Genomic DNA, 22,819 nt, shown 5'->3' with positions numbered 1-22,819 from the left:
TTCAGGCCTGTTAAACTTGTAAACTAGCAGGATGTGGTGGGGGTTTGCAGGGTGGTAGCAGGAAGGAATCTCTTCTCACGTTGGTTGTCTCTTTTGGGTGGTGTTTGCCAGCTGCACCTGGAGGTGTTTGCCATGGGAGGATGCGGCTGCGTTCGGGGGATAGCTGGCATCCTCAGTGTTCGCTTTAACAGACCTTGGTTGGGCTCTTTTTTTCAGTTTGCCTTTTGCAGAGCGCGGGGGTCCGTTCCCAGAGTTCTTTAATTCCTGCGCTGTTGGACGCTTGTGTCTTTGCTGCGGGGCGTTTCCGAGGTGCTGGACCTGACGGTGCCCCCGTCCAGCGGACGTAACGCTGTGCTGGGCTGGCTGAGCTGCAGCGGGAGAGGGCTGGCACCAGTGCGGGCGGGTGGAAAGGGCAGGGACAGAAAAGTGCTCTGTAACGTCTTGCGAACTTTTAAAATGTGATTGAGACTCTGTGTCATTGCAAACCCAATGTTTTTGGAAAGTGTGAGTCTTCCGAGCTATCTTGGGTACAGCAGCCAGGCAAGACTATTTTTATAGCGTGTTTGTGTCTTAACAGAAATACAGCGTGTTTCCTGGACACGTGGGACGTAGGACAGAGCCAATCACCAGGTCATAAAATCCGGTTATTTTCAGAGAGACCGGGCTCCAGACCCACACCTTCCCTTTCCCCGCTGCCTCCGCATGCCGTGCAGCTTCCCAGCCATCCCTGAGCGCGCTGGGGTGAACCTGGGGGACTTTGGCACCGGTGAGACCAGAAGCCTGTAGGGCTGCCTCACCCAGAGGGAAACAACTGCTGTTCCACCACCATGGCGTCTTCTCTGCTGTGCTTGGCTAACTGAGCCCACTGCGAGTGTTCGGGAGCGCGGGTAGCTAATTTTTCCCCCCTTCCCCAGACACCAAATGCAGAGAGTATCTGTGTGCAGACGGGAAGTGTTTGTGGTCTTTTGCACCGAATGCTCTTAAGTCTTCCTGCTGGCACACGTGCTAGCTGCTGCTGCACTTCAGGTAAGAAGATAATGATCACATCATTAAGACACTACTAAAGCTGGCATCACTTGTTAGGTCAACATATTGATCTTGACATTACGCTGCAAGATTTTTTTTTTTAGATAATGCATGTCTGTCCCGCCTCTTGCTCAAGGAGGAGGAAAGAAGAGTGAGAGGGGAAAGGCAAAACTGAAAGCAACTTGATGCATGCAGATCTTTTCCCCAAAATAAAAGCACTTTGCTCCTTAAAAGATTTGTTCTGCCGCAAAGGCTCCTGCCTTGTTGCTGTGATTGGATTACTGGCAGGTTTCCTTTAAATTGATAGAAATCCCAAGAGAGTTGCTGGGCTTGTGGGTGGATAATTTGGTCATTCTGGAAACAGACTCTCCTTTAGTCTTTTGTGTCTGGGTGCGCAGTGCCTTCCCGGAGGCAGATCCGACCCCTCCGGCCCACGGGTTGGCGGGAGGCTGTGCTGGGCGGCCTTGGGGTCTGGCCCAGTCCCGCTGGAGCCCCCGCGCTGCCGCCCAGGCGTGAATCGGGGCTCAGAGCTGGTGATTTAAGAGTCTGGTTGGTGTTTTGGAGTGGTGCTTGTTGACGCCTGCTGCAGATTGTGCCCGAAGAAGCTGAGGAGGAGCGTGACGTCTTGGCCAGTATCCTTTCATCCTAAGGCGTGCGAGCTCCGCTGGACTCGGGGCACCCCGCGCAGAGGGTGTGTCTGCCCTCACGTCGGGCTTTGCTGCTGGTGCGTGAGAGCTGCAGGGGCTCCGCGTCAGAGGGGCCGCAGCCAGAGAGGATCCGTGCTTGCCGTGGGCACCTATGGCCCCTCAGGTATTGCCCATCCGCGAGTGCGTGATCCATCGTTAGCTCCCCGAATAACCTGGCGCTACCCTTGCAGCTTGCCTTTGAAGCTTGGTGCACGTCTACATCGTACCTGTGTTCTGAGCGTCTTAGAAATCTTGGAAAAATCCCTTCCTGTCTTGCTGCAGGAAAAAACACCTCTCACTTTTTAATATATTTCTGCTTGTCTTGTTATCTCTTCTGTGTTGAGGCTGTCCAAGGCAGTTTTTCTCGTTTCAGCGGGCTCTTTTTATAGCGTGCTGCTTAAAGGCGTTTTGTAAAAACAGCAGTAACTTTGCTTTGTATGTATTTATGTGTGTGTTTTATTTCACTAAAGCTTTATTTGGTATTTTAATCTGAGCTTACTGACTGCACTTTTAAGGACTTCTAAATCAAAAGTGATAGTTGGAAAACGCATCATATTTTTTAGTCCCTGACTTCCAGAGAAGCAGTGCCTACACCAGTGCTGAGCTGGTTTAGTACCCCCCTAAATACATTTCATGAGGAGTGGTCCATATGGTGTGTCAGGGAGAAGGGGAACGCGGAGCAGAACCTGTGTCTGCCAAGGAAAACTGTTGTGATCTAGTGTTCCTGGTACAACTTTGGGGGGAAAAATAAACATTGTTAAATGGGTGCTGCCAAATTTCACGATTTATCAAGAACTTCAGGCTGTTCAGTGATGTTTTTTTTTTCTTCTGAATACTCCAGTTTCTGGTGTCTTGTGATTTACACAAGACTGTTCATTTTCATTTTTTAAATGTGTTGTAGAAAACAGCCTCAAAATATGGAACCAAGAGGCTCCAGTGTCAGCAGGCTGATAAAATCCTCAGCTGTATTGTATTTAAAATCTGGTGGCGTTTTAAGTGCATCTCCTGGCTTAGAGATGGGGTTGTGGAATGTCAAAGTCTGTGAAACAGGAGCCAGGAGGAAGGTAACTTCTGAGGGATGTTATGGGGTTTTTTTATTATTTTTTATTCTGATCATTTCCAGGGTAAATCTGTCTGACTTGTTTTCCTCTTCTCGTTGAGCTTCACTGCTTTCGCGTGCGGCTTCTGCTTTCCCAATGAAGGTGGTTAACGAGCTGTGCGGGCGCTGGCGGCAGGGACGCGCGGGGACGTCTGCGCGCGTAGGTGTGCGCTGGTGCTGCCCCGAGGGAAGTACAGGAGGACAGTTGGTGGTTTTCTCTGTTACTTTTGGCCAAACAAAGCCAAGTTGCTCCATCTCTGCAGCCCTTTTTGTGTCTGCGTTGGTGCTCTGGAGTGATAGAAGTTCGCCATTGTCCTCAAAGCACCTCAGTCCCATCTCCGTACTTTCCAGCGGTCTTCAGTGCTCGTTTCATTTAAGGTGGGACAAATCAAAATGCCAGAGTTGAGAAATGAGCTGTTCTCCCTCCCGCAGCCAGCCCAGCCTGTACTGACCCAGCCCTGCCCAGCGGTGGTAGACGCTGTCTCTTTGGGAGTGAACCCAAAACTTTCTCGTGGTTTCCTTTAGTCTCATTTGAACCCATCTTTTTTTTAACATATCTAGTGAAGTTTGCCGAGTTTGTCTCAGGTTAATTCACACCAACAAACAGAACCTTCTGTCACTAAAATGCACAGCATTTTTACCTTTTGGGCTGACTCCGGATACGTTCAGAAGATGCCACCTAATTGGAGTCTGGGGAGCCGAAGGAGCTGGTTCCGAATTTCTGACGCTCGAGATAGATGTGATTTTGATCCTGATGATCTCGCTGGGGGCCCGGTGTGTAGATCTAGAAAGTCTGCAAATCCCATATCGAGCAAGAGGTGGTGGGTGACAAACGGGGGTGGGAGGGTGCCCGCAGAGGGGCGCGGGTGCGGAAGCTTTGCTTCTGCTTTAGCAAAGAGAGGTCTTGGAGAGCTGGCTGCCAAAAGAGATGATCCGAGTCGTTCTGTAACTTTAAACTCTGAACCTCCTGGTTTAATTTGACCTTTGGAGTGACAGAACAGACCTGACTCTTTAACAAAACGCGTGTGTAGGACCAGGGAGCACCGGCACCCAACCTGGAAAGATGTAGCAGTTAACAGTAGCTCAACGCGTTGGTCCCCGAAATCAGCTTTTGTGCAGTCATTTGCTGGAGACGCAGTCAGTCCAGAATAACTTAAAAACTAATGAAAATAATGTTTCCTAGGTTTTGGTGATGCAAAGCTGGGAGAAGCTGGAAGGGCTGTATCCTGACGGACAGCAGCTGTGGTTGCTTTAACTTGGTGTTTGGCAGAGCTCCTCGTGCAGGGAAGTGTAAAATCTCACCAGGTTGTCAGTGAGATTAGTGTGCAATACGGGGTCTGGTTTTATGACGTTACAAAATGACCCTTTAGAGTAGTTGTGAAGTGTTATCAATCAGTAGCAAGTAAATAAGGTAAAATGCTTGTTCCCAACAGCCGTGTTCTCCTGGCATTAAAGTGCTGGGAAGGCCCTCGGGGCGCAGCGGTGAGCGCGCAGGAAGGAGAACCATCACGTTTCCTGACGTGGTGGTGTTTTGGGTAATCGCTATAGACCTTCCTCCGAAGGGTCTCCTGGGCGGAGGAAGGCACTTAGAACTGGGTTAGCAAAAGTACGAGCGAAACGCAGCAGAGAATGCTTTGCCTCAGCCTTCAGGGGGTGGGACAGGTCCTTCTACTTTTTTAAAAAACATTTCCCAGCTTGCAGCCAGCACTTGAAAATGCAGTGTTACAAATTTGTGAGCCTTTGCATTTCTTGTTTCCAGGTTATTTTTCTTTCTTTCTTTTTCCTGTCCTTTTTTTCCTTTGCCTATTCTAAGCATTGGCTACAAAATGAATGCTCTGCTTCCTACACTCCTTTATCATGTAATGTTTTCAGCAGACACTCCAGAATTAAATATGTACAATTTCCATAATACTGATTATCCCTGTTTAAGTGCTGTTTTAGAGGGTATTAATTTCTCTTGCAGTAACAGCCGCAGCGCTCAGCACCACCAGCCCGGTTTTACCTCTGTGCGTGAGCCTGGGGTTTGGCCAGAGTCGCCTGCCGCCGTTCGCAGCCCCGTGAGCTGGGATTTGGCTGGAGTTGCCCGCTGCCGTTGGCAGCCCCACGGCCCTGCCCGGCGATGCGTTCTGGGCCGCGGGGCCAGGGACACCCGGGGACAGGTGGTGCTTGGTGTGAGGGAGGCTGCCCGTGTCACTCCTGATACCTTCTGGTTTTGTATGCAGGAACACAAAGCACAATTAGAATACAGTTATATATCCTCAGAGTTATTAAAGCTTGGATTAACATGACGTAAAGTTTTGTCTGGGGAGCCTTTTGCTGTGGCTCAGGGAGCGTTTTTGTGTGACAGTAATAGGCTCCAGTTAATATATTTGACTGATACCGGAATCTGTGTAATAAGGCAGAACAAAGGGGGTTTATTTGGAGCTGAATTACAAAGGTGGAATTATGACTGTGAACAATCCACTGAGATCGCAGCTTAATTATTGTATCTCGCGTTATTTTGGCATAAGAAAGTGTAGTCAGTGAAGCAAAGTTAAAGAAAAGATATATATCCAGATCTGTGAAGGACATCTTGTCAGTCACGCAGGATTGATGCACGGACCTGTCACCTGATTCTTAACACCAAAATCCTCTCTCTGCCCGTTTTTGCCGTTTGTTTGATTTACCGAGCCTGTTTGCCATGATTCAGGAGTCTCTTGTACCGTTTCTAGGGGAGATTCATCACTGGGACATCCGTTCAAACAGCTTTTGGGTGAGAAATAAGAAGGGGTTGAAGCCAAGACGTTTCAACCAAACCGTTCAAAGGCAGCTGTGGGCCCCGTGGAGGCAGGGAACGGAGGGCTTTATTCTTCTCCGGGGCGCGGGGGAGAAGAAGGGGTGAAAAACTGGGAGCTTCCTTGTGAATCCCATTTTCCTGGCCGCGGGTGAGCTGAGAGTTGAACGACAACAAAAAACCCACAAGACAAAAACGTTGGGTTTTTTTAGCAGAGTGGTAACGCAGTTCTAGAAGCCTGGGTACGGTGATTATGCCTGCAATCCCCGTGCTGTCTGGGGTAATTAAAAACTGCAGCTGAACCTTGGTTTCACATGGCTGGGGGAGGCTCTGTCAAACTGATGAGAGCTCTTGTTGTTGACATGTGTAAAACTCGATTTACCCACCAATAACCGTGGGCCGTGGGCACGCAGTCTCTCTCCAAACAACGTGACGCAGGGGCACAGCGGGATGCGTCCGAGGGGCTCGGAGAGGGGCCGAGGTGTGAGGGGAGCTGCGCCGAGCCGCAGCCAGCGCCGCTAATTGCTTTCTTTTTAATATTGTATTCAGCCTTAATGGCCCGTTCTCCTGCCGGGTTGCCTTTCCCAGCGTTTGTTACAGCGCACTTGCTTAGGAGAGTGGGAAGAGGGGGAGCTGGAGGGGATGAAATCAAGGTGGTACTTCAGAAATCCATCCGACAGCCCAGAGTAATGTCCCACTCTGAGCTCCCTGATTGAGCTCCCATTAAAGGGGGCCAGGCTGCAGCGGGCATCCCAAGGTCTGGAGTGATCAAAATGCCATTTCGTGCCCGTGCCCCTCGTTGTGTAGTGCCCTTGGGCCAGCGGGCAGGCTGGGGTGGGTTGATGCCGGCCATGATTGCCACCAAAGGTTACGGGAACAACGCTGTTCTGTGGTGAACAGGATTAAAAGATGCGTTCGCACAAGTGGCGTTGCGTTCTGCCTCCTCATCAGGGCTTTCTGCCGTATTTTAAGCGGTAAAGGACAAGCCTAAGCCCACAAAGATGCGAACCAGAGCTAGAGCTGTTTGTGTTCTTTCTCCTCTCTTGAAGGTGAGCGGCGTGCTGCAGGCGAGTGACGCAGCGACGTGAGCGGGACTGAGAGTTAGAGAAATCTGTGCTCCCAGCGCCGGCTGTTCCAGTGCTGGGGCAGGGCTCCCATCTTTCCAAGGAGACTGTGAGAGCAAAGTGTCATAAATCATCAGTGTGATGAGTTTGGTCTGAGTACAGTTGTCAGAATCCCCGCCTTGTCCGCAGCCTGTGCAGCGGTCAGGGACTTGGGCGCGAGCGGCGCTGGCAGAGCTCGCCCAGCTGCCTCCGCCCCTCTGCTGCGAAGCCCTGGGGCGGAGAGCGGGCTCAGGCCCTTGAGCCGGCCATTCGGCACCTTTCTTCAGTGCAGCATCCTGCAGCGCTCGTTACAGCAGGGGTCTGGGTTGTGAGTGGTTTTTGCGTAAATTAAAAAATCCCCAGATGTAGAGACATGAGCTGTGTTTGATTTGGCTTTGAAGGACAAGGGAGGAGAGTTCTGCTAAGAAGAAATAGCCCTGGAAAAAAATATTCTTTAATATGCAAGTCAGTGTATGAAAAGAACAATAAAAGGAAAAAGGATCTAGCAGGACATAAAATGAAACTTTTTTTCATTACAGTCAAGGGAAACTAGATGAGCTTTTCTTTGCTAATAAACTGCACTTTCACTTTGCAGCTGAGCCTTGTGCTGAAGCTGACTGTGGCAATTGTTCATACTTTTTTTTTTTTTTTTTTAAACTCTGGGCAATAAAAAAGCCCTTCATGCATCAGGAAATACAGTAACACAATACTTGTCTTATCTCCGCACTTATTCAGCAGGTATTTACAGGGGGCAGCAGGAAGCTCTTTAAACTCGATCCCGTTCCTTGGCGCGGGATGTCTCCCGTCAGGTCCGTGTGCCTGTGTCTGGCCTGCGGTGGGACCACGCTGCAAGGGAGGGACTGAACTGGGCTTTAACCGTGTGCTTGAAATGGAGCTGCGCTTACCGGTAATTTCCATTTGTTAGGGGTTGTTCCTGAAGCGGTCGCCATGTGAGTTGAGTCCTGTGTGTTGCACTTCGATGTTCAGGAAGATGGCTCCTGGTGCTCGTTCTGGCGTGTGGCTTTTAATGGTCTCTCTGCATCTCGTTACTTGGCACGTTTGCAGTAAACAAACCCACTGCTCGTGTTTTACTGTTGGGTCAACAGAGAGAATGTGGGGTTTGGAGAGAGAAGACTTCACCCTGTATGTAGCACACTTCGTCCAGGGGCCTGCAAGTGCTCCACAAACATTCGGGGCTCCTTCAGGTTGTAGCTGTGTTTGTTCTGGGCGATGCCGGGTCCTGCTCGTGCGGGGCCCTGGAGCGGGCTGGACCCTGCCCAAAGCTGAGGGCTGCTGGGGGAAGCTGGAGGCCACGGCCGCCGGCTGGGGCTGCTGGAGCCCACGCTTGCATCAGCTCAGCATCGCGCGCCGTGGGTGAGAGGGGCTCTGGCAGCGGCCAGCAGCCTCAGTGCCTGGTGTCATGTGCAGGGAGTCAGATTCAAGCTCTCAGGCTTCAGGGGGAGCAGGCGAAGGCTTCTGATGGGGTGTTTGCTGCAGAGTTTGGTGATGGCCCAGCGCTGTCCCTTGCACGACTTTGATGGGATGTCACTGTGCATGTCAACACCCTTTTTTCAGGAAAAGAACCACTGCAGGTGTCCTCTGCCTGCCTGTATGGCTCAAGCAGGAGGGTGGCCCGTGGAGGGGTCCAGGTCCAAGTCAGCTTGGGCTTTCACTGGCTCTACAGCTGTGAAATGGGAGTTTCTTGTATGGAAATGCCTTGTGCCCTTCCAGCCTGGGAGCCACATCCTGCGTCATTCAATTAAATGACAATGTCCCTCTTCCTGCAGTCGAGAAAGGAGGACGGATGTTTAAATTTGTTAAAATCATAGAATCACAGAATGGTTAGGGTTGGAAGGGAGTGTTAAAGCCCACCCAGTCCAACCCCCTGCAAGGAGCAGGGACATCTCCAACCAAATCAGGTTGCTCAGAGCCCCCTCCAACCTGGCCTTCAACTTCCCAAAGCAAGTCCTCTCAGAAGCCAGACCCCTGGCTTTGCAGGCCATGGTGTTGCCCAGTTTAGCTAAAGCCCGTCAGGAGAGAAAGGGGGATAGACGTCGGCTGTCCGTGTGCGCACACACGTGTTCACCAGGAGCTGCCTCTCCTCCGGCTGGAGTTGTGACAGGTCCCTGGTTTCCAAAATCTGTGCTGGCTGGGCCTAACGGGCAGCACCTCTTTGAGTGCTGCTTGGAAAAGAAAACAGATTGCAACTTGGTGGGGCTAATATGCAGACGAGCACGGTGAAGGGAGGAAGAATTATTTCTGCTGACGGCAGCTAATGTTCCGTGACAGTAAAATCACGAACTGCCTTGCACCTGGCTGGCTGAAGTGCTGAAGAAGCAGTGTTCCTCTGGTGCCCCCGCAGCGGCACGGCTGCCGGCGTGCCAGAGAGCGGCCCTTTCCCTGCCCGCAGCCCCTTCGGGGCGTTTCACCAGACGGGGAGGCTCGGCCTGAGAGCACCCGTTGGGGTAAAGGAGCCGAGATGAACTTGGGTGCTGTTTGCTCTCGCGGTTGTGCCGTGATATTTGGTGTATTTACGGTTCATCTCGAGTGATGTGGTTACGCGGAGCTCTTGGCGTTTGCTTTCAGGAGAGCAAAAGTTCTCCTGCATTTCAGCGGCGGAAGCTTACACATGTAAACCCTGATGGCTCTCGTGTGAGCGCCAAGGAGAGTATTTTAAAATTACTGTGCCTGCATTTAAAAAGTACCATTTGTGTGTGTTTGTCCTGGGTTTTTATCTGGTGATGACTCCTTCAGGCAGCTAGTGAGTGGTCGGGGCTGGAGCAGGGTGGATGGAGCTGGGGTTCTTCGTTTGTTTGTGGATCTTGCAAGCAAAGGCTTATCCAGAGTTACTCAGTTGTTGGGGGGATTTGTAGAAAATAGTGTGTGCTATGTGCATGTACACGTGTACAGGGAGACAGGACATCTTGAATAGATGGCGAGATCTCCTGCTGCAGGGAGCCGAAGGCCAAGGTCTCCAGGATGGCGGCTGGCGTGGGGCCGCATACGGGCTGCTTTGAACTGCCGGCAGCTTGAGTGCTCTTTGAGTCCCACCCTCTTCCCTGTCTGTCAGATGGGTAAAACACAAAGATGTGTTGAGGCGGGGTGAATTAAATGTTTGTAAGGGAGGTTGGAGGCTCTCCAGCAGATGTTTTGAACCAGATCCTGTTCTTGCCTCGCCGATGAAGGGCGGCAGTGGGAGCTCTGTGATTGAACACCAGCTTCGGACCGAATGAGATCAGAATATGCTCCTCCTGCTTTTTAACACGCACTGAAGTGGCTTTAGCAAAAGACGCTGCTCTTCCATGGCAAAATTTTAACTTTGGTGCAAATCTCCGTCAATGCAGGGCAGTATGTAGTGCAGCATCAAGCGAGCCGCTCTTAGCCCATCTTTTGGGGTTTGTGTCTGTTGTTAGTGACCGCGGGAGTCGAGTCTCAGGTTCTTGCTGCAGGGTGGTAGCGTGTTCCCTCTGTGCCCTTTTCCTCCAGGATCTCAGAGCGCTGAACTGCAGCTGCAGTGCTGCTGGCCTGGGAGAGGGGCAGGAGGATCGGGGACGTCTCGCTGGCTCCTGCCAGCTCTTGGAGACGCGGGCTCGGTGGCGGTTCCTCTGACTCTCTTCCTCTGTTTCAGAAATGCAGCGCTGGAACCTCTTTTCCTATCAAGCTGAGGAGACCCAGGGGACAGCCGCCCGTGTGCTGGCGGGCATAAATTGTTCTGGGCAATTAGACCTGACTGCAGGCCTTGATTGCGGAGATGGGACCTGGCCCAAGGCTTGCTTCGCTCTGACGGAGGCAGCCCACTCTGTCTCCATAAAAGCACAGCAAACGTACGTGCCCTGCGGCCAAGGAGAGGGCAGCACTGGGGTGGTTTTGCTTGGCTGTGTCGCTGTTTTCAGCTTGATTTCCATTGCGAAAGGCATCCCCGAAGGACCACGTGCTGCAGCTGACTGGGAGATGAGGGCCACCTCTTCTGGAGAGAGGAGCTGCCAGTGCCCGGGTGGATGATGCGTCATTACTGATGCCTCCATGTTAGTGGGTCTGTTCTGCATCCCCTTTTCGTGCAAGGACCCCTGTGCCTCTCTGCCCGTGGGCCTGGCTGCATAGGTGTGCCGTGCCTGTTGGAGAAATGTCTGAGTTTGTACAACGCCAGCCGTTCTGCTGGGTGGAGGTCGTTACCAACCCAAGCTGATGGTACACCATCTTACTGGCGCTGCCCTTGCTTCTTTTCCTTCCTGTTTTCACTGCCGGCTCGCTGTAGTGGCACAGCAGCCCCTGATGCCAGAGGGAGAACTGTCTTTATATTTTGGAGTTGTTTGGTTGGTCGGGTTGTGGTTTTTTTTTGCACGAACTTTGTCTTCCCACTTGGTGGTGTTAGCTGACGTGTGCTGGAAATCTGGTGGGGACGAGGGAAGTTCTCAGCCAAGACAGGTGGTCAAAGGAACACTCCAGGAGTCCTCATGTAGTTTTAAACTTGATCTGAGAGTGGCAAAGAGCCTTGCTTTCATCAATACTTTATATTATTAATGCCAGAGAAGGAATTAATGAGAAATCGTCTGTGGAGTAATCTTTAATTTGTCCTGCTGTGGAAAGCTGTTTTTTCTGGAGAGCATTAGTCATTCTAACATCCCCCTTGGTGGAGTAAGCGTTGAGTAATGTGCTGGTGTTTTGCAGGAGCATTTTGAAGTCCCAGAGTAGCCACTGTGCTTTTTGGCAAGCATTTGGGATGCTCTTTGCCATGTCACGGCTGGTGAGCGAGCCCTGAGATTAACGTGATTGAATGACTGTTTTAATTTCAGCCCTGATGGAGCAAAATTAGTTACAATGATATGTGTGTGTTGAATAAAATTGTCGTTTTATTAGCTATAATTGCTGAAGAAGACTTTTTAAAGACTTGACTGCTGGGGGGAAAGATTGCTAGCACTGGAATTTGTTCTTACGCAGTATGGCATTGATGATTATCCTGGTGCATAATATGTCAGCCCTCGGTTGGGAAGTCATCCCTGCGGCGCGCTGGGAAGCGCTCAGCGAGGGACCTCTCCATGTGTCTCCAGCCCCCTGGGAGCACTACGCAAATTGTACCCGATCCATGGAGGATATCGATCTCTCGCCACGCGGCCACAAGCCGGGGCTACCTAGTGAAGCTGGAGTGGTTCGTGCATTCGGCCCCCGGTTCGCACGTTGGCCACGATGGCAGCCATCCAGGTTGGCGCGGGAGTGGAGCCCTTGAGCATGGTGGGGTGGTGGAATGGGGACCCTGTGGTCCCATGTGGTCAACCGTGCTGGGACGCGGTGCCAGTGAAGGCGCCTGGGCGATGAGCGAGGTTTCCCGGGGGTGTGTTTGACAGAGAGAAGGAGAAAGGTTAAAGCGTTTGTTTCTTTGTTTAATTCCCTTGCAATCAAACCCCGAGGCCTGGTGTGGGGGAACCGTTTTTCTAACTGTCTAGCGTGCGATATGCATTTGTCTTAATTTATGTGGGGAGAGGCTGTAAATCTGCAGAGCCGCGATGCCGGCGCTTAGATTTCACATGTGCATTTAAAATAATCGCACCTGACAGTTTACCAGCAGCCAAGAGGTTTTTCTGCTTCAGAAAGCAAAATATTGTTGGAGTTGTGCGGTGTGCCTAAATGATTTGAGGAATTAGACCAGAATATCCAACACACTTTTCTTGGGAGACCTAAGAAGCGATGGACCCGCAAAGTTCACAGATCGGGGACAGAGCAGGTGGAAACACAGCCCGGCTGCGTGCAGCTGAATGTCGTCCTCATATGATTTCTTTTCTCTCTAGGACCTGGTCTGAGTTGCCACAGTGGTCGATTGCAGCGTGTTATTTCATTTGTCTGCCTTAATTCTTCTTTGCCTTGAAGGGACAGAGAACATAGCACCAGATCTGGTCGGGAGTGTTAGGAACAAACAGCCCCGTCCCCAGGGGACACCCGAGGGGAACACATGAACACCTCGACCTGCTCTGGACGTGTCGGAAAGCCAGGTTTTGGATCAGGAAAGGCTTTCTGGGCTGGATGGAGAAGAGCGTGAGGCATAAAGACCGCTGTGTGTCCATATGGTGTGGTTACAGAAGTCTGTAGTTTCCCCGTGGAGGTTTTACTCAGTGAGCAGAGTCGATTCAAATGGAAAAAAGAGAGCTTGGAAATGTGAGAAATGTGAAAGAGTGGCTGTTGCTTCTCCTGGGTGCGCGTGCAGGCACCCCGTAAATACACGGCGGCTTTACGAGCTGCGTGTACATGGCCCACACCTTGGGTTTGCTGGTCCGAGCAGACACCGCGCGGGTGTAGAAATACCAGACGAGGCACAAAGTTTTCCAGAAAACAACCTTGTCTTGTCGTCTTGGCTTTCTTGGCTCCTGTATCTGGAGCACTCCCCCCAGAAGCTTAGTGAGTGGCTGCTGGCCTTTGCAGAGGCTCAGCGCGTTCATTACGGCGTGAGCGGCGCTGGGCTGGCGCCGGGTTTGATCATCTCTGCTCAGGTCCGCCTCGCGGAAAAGAGAGGAGCTGAAAATCCTGAAGTGGGAGGAATGAAAGGCGAATATTGTGTGTTCCCGTGCCGGGCTGGATCGGTTGCGTTAAATTCAGAGCCTTTCCGAGTGCAATTAATAGTCACTTTATTTAGGTCACCCTGGTTTTGTTGCTTTAAATGTATGCCTCCATTAAAGTGGAAGAAAATCAAATACATTTATCTCTGTGGAGCCTTTTGTGAACTGGTTGGGCATATTTTAAATAACCCTGGGAACTGTTAGGATTATTAAAGCCGTTGGCTCCTCCAGGTTTTTTTCTTCCCTCCTATTCTCTCCTGTTCCTCCTTCCAGGCAGCGATTAAAGAAGTGGTGTAGCCCTTCCTTTTCTCAGAGCCCCAAGTGGGTTAAAAAAAAGTTAAATAAACTAAAGCCCATTAGTTAGGCTTTATATAAGAAACTGGGTCTAAATGGGGTGTGTGTGGGGTGTGCTGGGACAGAGGAGAAGTCTGTTGGGCTTAACTGTCCGTTTGTGACTGATGTTATCTGGCAAGTCCCTCTTTCTTCTTTTTCTTTATTTATCTTAAGTGCTAAGACTGTGCTCATTTTGTAATATGTTCTCATGTCATGCTGTTAATTAGTTCAGATTAATCTGCTCCTTTAAGCCTCCATATTGAGCCACGCTACATCTCAAAAGAGGTGGAAATTTTTGGCTTGCCAGGTGCTTTGGGAGTGCGCTAGGAGGGACGTGGCTCAGCGTCTTACCCCCGTGCTGGGACGTTCAGCTCTTCGCCGCTGTGTGGATTTTCGCCGTGCCCGGAGAACGTGCTCACGGCAGCCGCTTCTGCAGCTGCTGGCGGTGGGTGGTGGGTGGGCAGGCCGAGCCTTGCAGGTGCCGTTCCCTCTTCCAGTCCTGTTTTCTTCTCTTTTGTAAGCGAGGTGCTACTTGCATGTCTTGAGTTGAGAACTGGAAAACTCGCTGTTCAAGCATCTTTAAAATCCTAGGCCAGCAAGGGAACCCCGGGCTGGAGGAGAGGGTTAACTTCTGGCCGGTCACAGCTACTGAATCTGCTTGAGTTTCATCTGTGGGTTGGTTTTTTTTCCCTTCCCCTGAAATAGGGATCAATTTGCTTACTACAGGGTTTACTGCCGGTTACCTTGGCTGCGTCCCTTCTTTCTCCTTGATGAAAACTTGAACAAGCCGCTTGTGTTTGATTCACAGAGACCCGTGAGAAACAGGCTGTGTGTGAGAGGCAGTGCGGTTTTCTCATTCTATTCAGCCCTTTGTATATTCAAATTCTTCCAGTTTCAGTTCTTGCTGTTCTGCCAGATTTCCATACCATTGATGGGGTTTCTGAATTAACAAGTTTCTTTCTCCCCTCCCTCCCATGCCCTCACCACCTTTTTGCAACTGGTGAAAAGTTTTTTCGAAGCGCGCTGCCCTCTCCATATTGATTTTCTTCTCGTGCCTGTCTACCCGGCTCTTAGATGTTTTATTTTGCAAGGCGTTAATAGAATTTTCCTTTTGCCGTTGCGCTTTATCTATTCAGGAGGCTTCAAGAAGTCTCATTGTGTCCCCGGCCTGTGGAGGAGAGCGGCTATTCTTCTGTCACAATGGCTGCCCTGAAAAATAACACGGGGTGGGGTAAGCTCAGAAAGGGCAGAGACGGAGATAAAATGTTCTGACCTTAGGAAACAGAAAAGATAACCAATTAGGCGTTGCTGAAAGGGCACCAGCTGGCGTAAAGAACACCCCACTGATTATTTTTCCTTACACCGTGCTTGGTCCACATCTGAAACTCGGCTGCGGGGCCACTTCACCCCTTCCAGGCTCTCTGGTTCGAGCCGGCGGGGCCGACCCTTTCGCAGGCAACAGCACGCCTGGCTCTGATCCCAGGAGCAGGTACCGCAGCTCGGGGGGCTGGAGCGCCCGGCGCCGGGGCATCCGCGCTCCCCGCGGTATTGGGGTACCAGCCGGCACGGTGGCAGTCTGGTGGGCGAGATGAACATGTCACGTCATACGGGTGGGAGAGGCGACCACGGCAGAACCCCAGTGACCAGGAGCTGGACCCAGAGCCCCCGCACCCCTTGCGGTGCCTGCTCCCGTGCCAGGACCTGTCCCTCCTCTCTCCTGGCAGCACTTGGAGGAGCAGGAGGAGGTGGCACAAGATGTTCAGACCCGTGGTGGCTGTGCTGCCGGCCGCAGCTGGGCCCAAGAGAGGGTTTTGCACCCCTCAGCTCAGGCTTCAGCCTGCTCAGGAGAATTCAGGCTGAGATACAGCTGTGCAAAATGCCTCTTCTCCTCCTAACAGCACTATGAACAGCAAGTCCCTGGTAATTCCTGTTCTTGCGGGAGGAGGTGTCATTTTGAAATGCGTGGTTGCGGTCGGGAGAGCCTGTGCACGGCAGCAGCCGCCGGGTTGGGGGACAGAGGGGCTGCCCTTGGTGATGGGGGCTGTGCTGCTGCATGCCGAGACCTCTCTGGGCTTGGTGTGGGGCTGGAGGCAGAAAGGTTGCACTGGAAGAAACGCACGTTAAAGCTTCTGCGACAACGACTGGCATGGGGACAAAAGGGTGGTCAGCACACTCGCGGGGACGAGGCAGAGGAAGCCGCGATGTTCTAGGAAACAGCATTAGGTGCAACATGTAATTTTTGGTTCCAGTGAGGTCAGGACCTCTGAGAATGAAAAATAAAGATTGCTGTGCAAACGTAACCCTGGAGCAGAGATAAGCGGTGGTGGTAGGGTGAAGGGGAGCTCTGTCCTTATCTGCCTTCTTGTATTACTCACACTTGCAAGTTTTCTTCCCTGCAGAAGAAGACAGCAGGACAAATGGCTCCGTGCTTAATGTGGTTTGGATTTTTCAGTGCATCAGCATCTTTAGGTCTTTCTCAAGATGGGTATCGAGGAACCGTGCTGCTCTCCACCATCTCAGGCCATCGCTAGCACATTTTGCAAATCGCTTTGAAAAAGTTAAGAGCAAGTTACCCAGAGACGGTTTTTTAGATGAGTTTAAGCGTAGTGTAAGGTCTTGCTGCACTGCGTTTTTCTGCTGTATCCTGGAACATACTCAGTCCCGTAGCTGAGAGGTTCAAGCTGTGTTTTTAGCGCCTTCCCAAAGTATGTCTCCACTCAGCTAAGACCGAGATGGTAGTTCTGCACACAGGCAGGCTGGATGTGTGCTCCCCTGCATACGAGGACTGCAGTCAAACTGTACTCCCTGAACCGTGGGTTTTCTCCAGGCGGCAGCTTTCAAATCCTGCTGTAATTCCAGGACCACAGTAAGGCAGCAGAAGCTGGCACGGCTACCGAAAGCGGTCCCACCTTCCCATGAGGTGCTGCTGCAGCAGCCCGTCCCTTGCGTCAGCATGAGCCCCGGTTTGGCCGTGCTGGGAAACAGATCCGAGTTAAAACTATCCTGGAAGAGAAAGCACGGTTCATGTCAAGCTGGAGCGGTTCCCTGGCTTGGGCTGCTGCGCGGACGCGTTGGCAGAGAGGAAGAAGTCGCACAAAGCTGGCGTTGGGGTGAAAGGTAGACCCTTTGGTGGCACTGTGTAGGGTGAGGAGAGCGTGTAACTGCATTGTAAATAAATCACTTTTCCTAAAATAAATCCTTTATAGCAAGCCAGAATATAGGAACATGGAAATACCATAAAAATTACTGTGGGGAAAAAAAAAAACTAAAACCCCAAACAAACAAAAATCCCACCCCCACAGATAACCAGTGGAGTCCTTTAAAGAATAAAACCTTTCTTTACAGATCTTCTCCCTTCCCCCAACGTCCTCTGCCGTTTAGCGGTGATACAGGTTTTCATCAGCCTCTAGTTTAAAGTGGGGCAGAGCGAGTCTGTAATTTCTTTTCAGAAGGATTGCGCAGGACATTTCCTGCAGCGCGTGAGACCGACCTGCCCCAGCTCCTGCAGCCTCTGAGCAACAGTTTAATATGTGATAACGCTGGAAAATAAACCCTGGCACAACATCCTTCCAAAATAAGTGTAAAATTTTAGGTGTGGCTGCACAGATTAAACGGAGGTGGAATAAATCATGCAAATAGTAATGAAAGTTGAAAGCAATTTGGTTGCACTTCAATACGTTTCATCAGTCATCTCTCTTCTGAAGTGGAAATGCCAAGCCTGATGCGAATTAAACTTTCTCCCTCCTCCCTCTCCCCTCTTTCCTCCAGCTTTTCAAAAGGCCTTTGAAAACCTCTGAATACCTTTCTTGGCTGACCAGATTTTACCCTGCTTATACTTCTCGAAACCTCCTAATTCTCAGCCAAGACAGTGACTCTAATTTGGAGAAGTCACGGGCTTGATTTGCATCCCCGACTCCTCTCCTGGCCCTTCCTTATCTCCCTGCAAAAGGGAAAAAGGCTGAGGTGAGGCACAGCCAGGCACCGATGGGAGATGGAAGAGCTCCTTAGATATTTGGCTTTTTAGGGCAACAGAACTTCTAATGTTTGCTTTTCCACTTTAGGATCAAACATCAGCTAGGATGTGGGTTGAAAGCAGCAGATCTCCAAAAGGAAGAGATGACTCTGAGCAAAAGCAAGGAGATCTGATGCATCGTTTGTCCCCAGGCTGAGGCCGCTCCTGCCCTCGTCACCCCTTCCCCGTCTGTCTGTCGTGCCTTCGTGACCGGTGCAGCTGGTTTGTTAAAGCAGGCATCTCCCCTCTTCTCTCTTGCAGGTAGAGGACGCCATGCTTATGTTTGACAAGACGACCAACAGGCATAGAGGTAAGAGAGAACGGCAGCTCGGACATCCCATTTTGTGACAGCTTCTGCATGGTGAGCACAGCCAAAAATCAGTGTCAACATGATGACCCTCTGGCCAAATCCAGTGGTGGTAAACCAGCAGAGCCGTTTGTTTGGGATGGCTCCCTCTGTCCTGCAGACGCTGCGGAGGAAAGGCTGTTTGGCATGTGATGCTGCACATCTCGTGAATTTTCTTGTTAGAGATGACTTTCCTGGTCAGTCTACTGAGTTACCTTTGGGAGGACCGCTGCCAGGAGACAGTGAAGCCCAGGGAGCCGTGTGTGGTGAGGCTGCAGGGAAGCCGAGGGTTCGTACCAAGGTGGCTGGCATTAGATTCAGTTGGGCGTAAGGCCAATTAAGCTTAGAACACCAGGAAATTAAGATGCTAAACCCCTCCGCTGGGGTTTCAGGCGTGCTGGAGTTTTGAAGCTGAGGACCGCTCGTCCTCCAGTGCTGGTAGCTCAGAATAAGCAGGGTCTCCAGAAGAGGAATTTCCCTCCACATATTTCACAGAGAGACAAGGTTTCATCATTGCTTGTACGGTTCTGTGAAAATGAGCTGGGGATTATTTTGATGTTATGGCCATTCCTTTCAGTGGAAATGAATGATGCTCCTCTGTCTCTCGGCGAGCGGTTCACTTTATCGCTGCTGCAGAGACACCCAGCTCCAGGCAGAGCGGCCTGGCAGCCACTCTGTTCAGCGGGTGAACATGGCACAGGAGCTGCGCTGCGGACAGGCTCCGAGACCCTCTGCCCTTTGCTCCGAACGAGATCGATTTTGTGCCATCGGTCTCCCTGCTTTAACACAGCGCGTGTTTGGAGGCAGCGCAGGAAGCCAGCGTGGCTTGTGGCTTCTGCCCCCGTGCGACTGCGTGGACGTGCAGCCCCGAGGGCTGCGGTTTGCCCTGCGCGCTCCGGCCGCGTTGGTGTGCTCTTTGTGGGGGCTCGCTCGATTGATACGGTTATTGTCTCAGCCACAAATCTGTCAGCTCCCTGGAGCGGTGTGCGCAGCCCGTTTGCTGAGGGAGGCTGCCGAAAGGTGGAGAGGAGCCTGCGCCCGGCCAGGCAGCGATGGGAGCCCCAGAATGGGAGAGGGGAGCAGCCCAGCGTGCTTGACCGCTGCTGTCTTCATCTGAAAACCTGACCTCCCAGCGCTGAGTTATTCGCTGCTCTGATATTTGCCTTAACAAGCAACTTGGTGCATGCGGATGGCTGGGTGAGTCAGGCAAACCTCCGGGATAACGTTCCCTCCCTCCAGCAGTTCCCTCCCCAGCACTGATCCCTCTCGGAAAGAAGATTGGCAGTACCCTGGAAAACTCAGCAGCAGTGCACAGAAGGCTCGCTTGGGAAGATAAGCCCTTCAGAGCCAGGGAAGGCATGTGAGCAGGCGGTGCCCATCAGTTCTGTAACAGGAACGAAGTGTTCACAACCGGTGTGTGGTTTGGAAAGTTCCACCCCTGACAACTTCCTCTTGTATCCATGAAATTTTCCACCCTTCCCTTTGCAACCACCCTTAACTGGGCCATAAATACCCTTCTGCATTCAGGAGCTTGCCACGTTGTTTGTTGCATAAAGAGCTGCGCTGTGTGGTGGGTTTTGTGCTGGACACAAGGGCCCACGTCCCCGCTCTGACCTGGTCTGCTGGCGGCTGGGCTCAGGGAGTTCCGGGGGCTCTGGTCCCAGCGAGGCACGTGCTCAGCAGATGTGGCCCCTGTGAACGTGCTCCAGCCAGTCTTCTGCCTGCTTCGCTTATATTCCTTGTTTTCTGCAGAGACAGTAAAAATAGAGCAGTGCTGTGTTAGTCCTTCCTTTGCTTCCTGCAGGCAGGACGCTCACCTCTTCCCGCGTAGCTCAAGGTGATCCCTGCGCCGTCCGCGCCCGTGGCGCTGTGCTGCTGTCAGCACTCTGCGAGGCGCGAGGGCACTGGGAAGCGCTGGCGTTTGTGCTCGGCTGTGCTGAGCTCTGCTCAGACAGCTCTGGTTCAGCTTTGCTGAGCTCTTCGGGGAAGTGGGAGTCGCGCGCTGGGGGGCCCTGCTGTCCGGCGTGAACCCAAGCGATGAGCCCCAGGGGATGGCTCCTCCTTCAAAAGCATCTTTCCCAGTCTTGGCTGGAGACAAGGTCTGTGACTGCTGAAGTTGAGAGCAGCAGATTGCAGGGGCACCTTAGCTGCTGTGAAACCTCTTGTTTTTCCCACAAAGGGCTTTTTCCACACAGTGTGTGTTGAAGACCAGAGGCAACAGGTCTTCCTTTTTTTCCCTTGAGGAATCCTGTTAATTTATTTCATTGGTTAATTTTTCTCACAGCATGTTTTTTCTATGTGCAAGCTGTAACGTTTCTCTTTGCGTTAGCATCCTTCTGTAAGCTCCTGGGTGAGATCTAAGGGGGAGGAACTGAGAGCCCAGAAGAACCAAAAGCAGACTCTGAGTGCTGTTGGGTGGAGGTGATGTTACCCGCGCCTCCTGCGTGCTCTGCACCCGGGTCTGTCCCGCTTGCTTGTGCCGCCCAGGGGCAGGGTGGGCTGGACCCCCTTCCCTGCTCCTGGCAAATAGTTCCCTGGCACCCGGAGGGTCGGCTCTGCTTGCGAGGCTGGTTCCCGGGGAGCAGGTGCACCCCTTTGCTGGGTGAAGGACAGTGCTGCTCGTTTCCCAGGATCAGCCCAGACTCCTGCGACTGGGTGAAGCCCGGCCGGTGCCGAGGGGCTGTGCTGGGGCGGCTGGAGCGGCTGCTGGGGCAGGGAAGTCTGAGCTCTGGGGCTGTACTGGCGCCAGGCATGGGTGGAAGGAGGAAACGAGTGTAAAAGGCAGGGGCAGAGAGTCAGCTTCACGCTCGAATTTATCTAGTCTTTTCAGGCATTGTTCCTTCTCCGTACAGGTAGCGACGGCTAATCAGGCTAATGAACTGGCTAGTGGCTGTTGTGCCAAAGCGAGTTCTGCCGCATCGATTGTTTATAAATTTGCCCCTGATTTTACGAATGGTGACGTTCTGATTGTGTTGGAAGCGTGTTTAAAATGCAGTAGCGTGCAGCAACAGTGTTAATGGCAGTTCTTAAAACCACTGGCGGGCTGCAATCTGTATCTTCAAATTAGCCAAGGGAAGGAGAAATGGCAGATAAAATATCCGCTGTGGTTTGCTGTCGTTAGTCTCTGCCTAGAACAATCAGCGTAGGCAAGGGAAGGGGAATGTATTAGAATTCACTCCCTGCTGCTAGGAGGAGAGATGAATTTCCTTGCAAGCAAATGCAGAATATTTGTTGACATAATTCTGGCACGTGTGTATGCGTGTGGCTCGTGTGCGTGCGCTGGTGGTGTGCGACTCGCCCGCACGCGTGGCGTTGGACCAGCACCCGTTAGTTGGTGGGAACGCACAGGTTCAACCAGGCAGAGTAAGAGGGATGTTCAAAGCTGCTCGTCACTGAACGGTTTTATTAATACCTTGGGAAGGCTTGAAAACCCCACCCCAAAAAAAAGCTTAGTGCCTTGCCAGCAGAGCACATAACTTTCATAACCTTAAAAATATCATCAAGCTAACCGCCTTGTGGTCTCTGCTGTTGTCTTTTTCTTTTTTGATGTCCAGCTGTTCTGGATGTTCTCTAAGGAAAATCAGACTCAGAGCTATTGCATTTCACGCCTCTGTCTAGCCGTGTTGAAGGCAGGCTACACAATCTGTGAGCGTTTAATAGAAGGAGCGGTTAGTGGTTGGAGAATTGGAGGTAAAACCATGCCTGGCTTCACTGGGATGCAGTTTCTTCCTGCGAGGCTTCTCTTTCTGGCTTGGCCGCTTGGTTGTGATGGTGGGCAATGAACTGCACTTAGAAGGCAGGTATCTCTGGGTCGGCTTAGTTAGGATGCCGTTTCTTTTTGGAAGGAAAGTATTGGTAATCCTCTGTTTCTGTACCCTGTACTGTACTTCTGCACTTCTGTACAGGGAGCAGAACCACACATGGAAGCTCTCCAGACTCTCTGAAGATCACTTCCATCGCTTTCTTCACTGCCTAAAATTTCATAGAGGTGAAAATCGCTGCGTCAGTCGTGAAAGGATTTGGTAATTGGGAAGGAAAAAAAAAAAGGTGGTGTTATTTAGTTACCCTTGCAAAGTGCAGATAAAATCTGGAGTTCAGCATTAGTTATTGATCTGTGGGGCTGGAGGGAGCCTGGCAAGATGATGATGTCCTTCTGACTTCACGGTGGCAGGGACTCTCGGAAGCATACGGATTTGCTGCGGAGCGCATCCAGCAGCTGGAGCTGGACGGGGCAGCTGCCTTGCCTTTGTGCTGGGCGATCCCCAGATCTCAGCAGTGGGAGGCTTGTTTGTTGTGTCCAGGAAGGCTGAGGAAAAAACCCCATATGTGATGGACTGCGTAGGAGCAGGGAGGAAGGAAGGGTGACATGAGAGGTGTCTGGAGCGAGGGGTGCGGGCTCAGCCCTTCCCAGGCTGTGTATGGTTTGTGGGAAGGAAAACGCAGTGGATGGAGTGTCCTCTGAAAAAATTGTTTGGCAGCTCCTGTTAGGCATGAGGGCAGAGATGAGTCAAGAAGGTGGTGTGTGGGTTAGTTATCACGATGGGATGCTCCTGATCATAGCATCGAGTGCTCTCCACCAGCGAGTACTTGTTTCGTGCTCGCCTGTAGCCAGGACTGCTCCAGAAGCCGTCCATGGCGTGCATCGTGTCAGTCCCGCGTCTTGAACTTGCAGAAAGACAAGGAAAGATGTTGAGTGACTGAATCCCCCGAGCTGTAATTGCTGGTATTGACTGTAACACTGTATGGTTTTCAAAGCCATCCAGCCCCCAGAGTTATTTTCATATCAATACGCTCTCTCGCACGGTTAGGAATGGCAGGGGAGAGAGGATGGAAGTGACAGCATGTGATTTGGACTTCTTTAATCTTAAAACTAAACAAAATTAAAGAAAGGCAGGC

General features: G+C 51.6%; 1 protein-coding gene across 26 annotated transcripts in view; it reads left to right on the top strand.

Annotated features, from left to right (window-relative positions):
• The window catches only part of MSI2 (musashi RNA binding protein 2), a 244,574-nt gene that overhangs the window by 130,524 nt on the left and 91,231 nt on the right, over nucleotides 1–22,819 (top strand). For all 26 annotated transcript variants that reach the window (XR_015260601.1, XR_015260598.1, XR_015260600.1 and 23 more), the window contains exon 7: nucleotides 17,839–17,887. Coding sequence is in view for 18 of the 26 variants with exons in the window: in XM_086762847.1 (XP_086618973.1) it covers nucleotides 17,839–17,887 (49 nt within the window). In the remaining 8 variants the exon portion in view is untranslated. The remainder of the gene's footprint in view (nucleotides 1–17,838; nucleotides 17,888–22,819) is intronic.

Source organism: Chlamydotis macqueenii, chromosome 19, assembly GCF_036417535.1.
Source record: "Chlamydotis macqueenii isolate bChlMac1 chromosome 19, bChlMac1.mat, whole genome shotgun sequence".
In the NCBI taxonomy this organism is placed as follows: Eukaryota; Metazoa; Chordata; class Aves; order Otidiformes; family Otididae; genus Chlamydotis; species Chlamydotis macqueenii.
This window is presented reverse-complemented; position numbering and strand designations above follow the sequence as displayed.